Source organism: Alligator sinensis, unplaced genomic scaffold, assembly GCF_000455745.1.
Source record: "Alligator sinensis unplaced genomic scaffold, ASM45574v1 scaffold76_1, whole genome shotgun sequence".
Classification (NCBI taxonomy): Eukaryota; Metazoa; Chordata; order Crocodylia; family Alligatoridae; genus Alligator; species Alligator sinensis.
Window position 1 is genome coordinate 1939690 of NW_005841865.1, and position 4153 is coordinate 1943842.

The 4153-nt window shown below is 50.5% G+C and overlaps 1 protein-coding gene across 1 annotated transcript in view; it reads right to left on the reverse strand.

Moving 5' to 3' along the window:
* Positions 1-2855: 2855 nt before the first annotated feature.
* Positions 2856-4153, reverse strand: part of RBPJL (recombination signal binding protein for immunoglobulin kappa J region like) — a 16661-nt gene continuing 15363 nt past the window's right edge. Inside the window, exon 11 of the mRNA XM_006016718.2 lies at positions 2856-3384. Coding sequence (XP_006016780.1) covers positions 3111-3384 — 274 coding nt within the window. The 3' untranslated portion in view covers positions 2856-3110. The remainder of the gene's footprint in view (positions 3385-4153) is intronic.

A 4153-nucleotide genomic window follows, 5' to 3' on the forward strand; every position in this document is an offset into this window, starting at 1 on the left:
TCCTAGAGCTTCATACCAAAGTGTACAATGAAGGTGGAGCTCTCTTGGAATTAAAATGGTTGTACCATTGGTACAAACAGCAGAATTTGATCTGAGGTCCTGAGCAAGCAAGATGCCTTTGTGACCCTCTGCTCCTGGAGCCCAAGTGTTAAATGTGATACAGAGAAATATGAAAGACCATGCCCCAAACCACTAGACATAAAGTACCCCGTGTGGTGGAATCCAAAACACGTTGGCCACAGGATTACACATGCCTGCAGAGCACACCCATGGGCTCCAGGAGTAGAGCTGTGATTAGAAGACTGAAAGAAAAGGCCATTTGTGGGAAATATCACCCAGTGCTCATAGGCTGCTGAAGTTCACTAGGCAGTGGTATGTTTCCTCCAAGCTCCCTGGTTTACCATCAGGAGTTCAGTGTAGGTTAAAATGCAGTGTGGTTTTGGCAATTGGGTCACCTCTGAATCAACCCCAACATCCAAAACAGCGTGTGTTTCAAAGTATACCATATGCTTTTTGATGCCACAGAGATGTGAGGACTCAGCATAAAGTTTTAAATCCTGCTTCTGTGTGGAGGATTCAGAGTATCTGTTCCATGGGGCAGATTCTTTTTAAGGCACCCTGCAACGGAGAGTCTCAGGCTCTCTGTTACTTGCAGAGGAAAGCAGCCTAGCAAGGGAGATCTGTAGGCTATGCAGGGCACCACAGCTGCAGATTGCCAAGGCAACTGGCTAGTAGGTAATTAGCCAGTACCTGCAGCTGGTCAGATGACTGGATGCAGGAAGCACCAGGGGAGCATTTAAGCCCAGAGCTGGGGCTAGCAGGAGCAGTCTGGCTGCCACCAGGGAAGGACTACTTGTCCAGGGCAGCCCAGGATGCTGGGTGAGTAGAGGCTTAGACTCTTAAAGGGGCAGAAGGCCGTTTATGTCATTGTTTATGTCAGTATTTCCCAACCTTTTCCAGCTCAAGGCCCACTTACATTCATTGGCAGTGCGTAGCGGGTGCACGCGCACCCCCTGAGATTGGCGGTGCACTCCCTGACAGAACCACAGCTGATGCTGCTGGCAGTGCCTGTGGGCAGTCACCGCTCACCACCCCTTTCCCCCTACCTGCACTGGTCGCCGACACCACCAGCAGCATCTGCGGGCAGTCCCCGATTGCTGCTGGCCGCCGCCAAAGCTGCCAGTGGTGTCTACGGGTGGTCACCAACCCCCTGACCCCGCTGCCAACACTGCAGTGGCCGCTTGCGGGAGTTCCCTGCCGCCACACTTCTGCTGCTGCCACTGCCGCTGCGACCTGTGGGTGGTCGCTATGCCCCCCCAGCCTCTGGGGGCACGCATTGTTCATGTTTACATTAATAAAAATTTTCCATGGCACACCTGTTAAGGCATTCCCCATCCTCATACCTATTGTAGCTCATTGCAGCTTATTGCTGTGGCAAAGTTCTGTGACACACCTGTTAATTTCTGATGGCATGCTGGTTGGGAAACACTGGTTTATGTTATAGCCCAGGGGCTTGTATTTATGTTGGGATAAACTGGTGGTTTGTAGAAGAGGCCGTAGGGGAGGTGGAGACCTCATTGGTGTCCAAGGGGGCACTGGACCGCCTTGAGCCCTGAGCAAGCCACAGTGGGGCCAGGGGCGCAGCGCCAGTGAGGGTGCATTCACAGAGGGGCCAGGGGCCCAGCATACAAGAGCCAGGGGCTCAGTAACTTGAGAGGACAAGGGAAACTAGTGCCTCAGAGCCGGGTCCTATCCAGTGGGCCTGGGCTGGTAGGCCTAGCTCAGGGGTTTTCAGCCTTTTTGGGTAAGTGTACCCCCAGCAGCTGGTTGAGAAGGAAGAGGTCCCCTGGCAGCCAGTCAATGAGTGGAGGGGAGAGGGTCCCCCAGCAGCCAGTCCGTGACCGGGGTGGGGGGTGCTCTGCAGCCCATCGGTGAGATGGAAGTGCTGGTGGTGCCTGCTGCTGAATACCCCCTAAGGGGTATGCGTACCTCTGGTTGAAAACCCCTGGCCTAGCTAGAATGAAGTGGCAGAAGCCTAGGAGGCCAAGGCCCCAACAAAGGGACATCACACTGATAACACCCGTAAGGCATGGGGTGTGGTAAAGGGAAGACCACGGAGCCATGCAATTAGCCAATAAGGCTCTGAGTGCCCAGCCAGGCACAGTAGACTATAGAGGCCCAGCCAGGGTACCTGAAAATGTAAAGGCCCAGCCAGGGGCCTGAGATTACAGAGGTTTAGCCAGGGACCTAAGACCAGTGGACCGAGGCCTAATAAAGGTCTGGGGGGCAGTCTCCCTCTTAATTTATTATACATCAAGGCATGGCAGGCGAGACAGGGAGAGCACCTTAGCAGTGGCACAAGGCACAGTTGCAGAGCCACCGGGGGTGTCACAGCCACCCTTGGGACCCCAACATGTTGCACACCCTTAACTCAGTAGTTTGCAACTGAGGTGTATGTTGCCGTGTGTGTGTGTGTGTGTGTGTGTGTGTGTGTGTGTGTGTGTGAAACAAGGAGGGGTGGTAGTACCTGGAAAAGCTCAGGATGTTCCATTTTTGAGTAATGTCTCATTTGTCTTAAAAAAATAGACATCTGAAATCCCTCCCAAATGAGTCCCTAATAAGCAAATGTTTGGTGCTGGATTCTCAGCTGTTTGAAATCAGCAGATTCATAGCAGGAATTTTTGGGTGGAAATCAATCAAAGAAGTCAGACTAGATTATTATAATGGTCCATGTTAGCCTTCCAGTATATGAAGTCTTTAAATGAACAGATCTATGAAGTTCTATAGTAGCTAAAGACCTACATGATGAAGTCTACAAAATATCCAGTAAAGAATCATTTGAATGGGTGAAGAAGTCCTGGAAGCATGTTTTATTGTGGGCCATTTTGTTAGTGAATTTTACAGGAGGCAACTGTTCCTTTGAAAAATATTCTTATCAAATCAAAAAATGTGCTTGGTTTTCTAGATGTGGACAGAGTGCTCAGAGTGGGCCTAACCCCAGGCCTTCATACACACTGGGGGACATTGGTACCCAACTCTAAGAGCTGATGTCCGTTCCTCACAGATTGTACCAGAACTTTCCCAAGCCCTGTCTCTCTCTTCTGGGCTTTCTAACTCTGCATGAAAAGGTGAAAATTGGTCCTGGTGAATTCCTGATGGATGCTGTCAAGCAAGGCATCAGAGTCCTGTGGCAGCTCTGGGAGGACCTGCTGGCCAGGGAGAAAGCTCTGCTCTGGAGTATATGTAAAGGTGAATGTACTGGAGTAGATAAGTCCATCATTCCTTATCAGCAACAGAGGCACTGTGATGGGGTATCTCAGCCATCGCCAGTCGCTGCCAAATGCAGAGACGTCGGGGACGACGCACACTAAGGACTTGGAGTTCCTGGCAACAGTACAAAAAAGACGGTCAAAAATATTTCTGGAGCTTTCCCGGAGAAGAGCATGTGTCCCTCATCCCTGTCCCTATCAGTGTCCCAGTGTAGTTGTTCTCTCAGGGGAAGAGAGTATGCCCTGTTATACCACCTACAGCAAGGAGGTCAGTCTTGGGCTCCTGGTTTGTCCAGTGCCCCTTCTTTTGCCCCTTTTCCTCTCTATTTTGCAAGGATCTCTTTGCAGGGATCTCTTTCATTTTTCAGCCCCTGAAGCTCAGAGTTTTCAGCTCCTGATCCAGTGCTGCAGATTGAGTGGCAGTAGTAACTGTTCACCTCCCAAGTTGGCACCAGATGTCTTCACCCACAGGGGACCTCTGCCCTCTGAGATCCCTTGCTCTCACTATTGATGAATGAGTATATAGGCAATGGGACCCTCCTCAATTACTCTAGCCATGGGTCAGATGCCCTACAAAGGCTGTTATGCATCTGGCATTTCCAGCATCACCTTGCTTTGGATGGAAATAACGCTGAAGGTAGAATAGATAGTTCATAGAATCAGAGAGAAGTAGAACTGGAAGGGACCTCCAGAGGTCATGTAGTCCAATTCCCTGCCTACTGCCTAAAGCAGAGTCATCCCTATCCAGATTTAAACTCTACCTAAGACTACTGTCAAATCTGACACAACACAGACCTAACACCCTAACCTGCCAGATGTAAAGCAGGGGAACCACAGCAGCTAATGTCATGCTTCTAATGTTATAATGGTCCCGACCTGCTTTA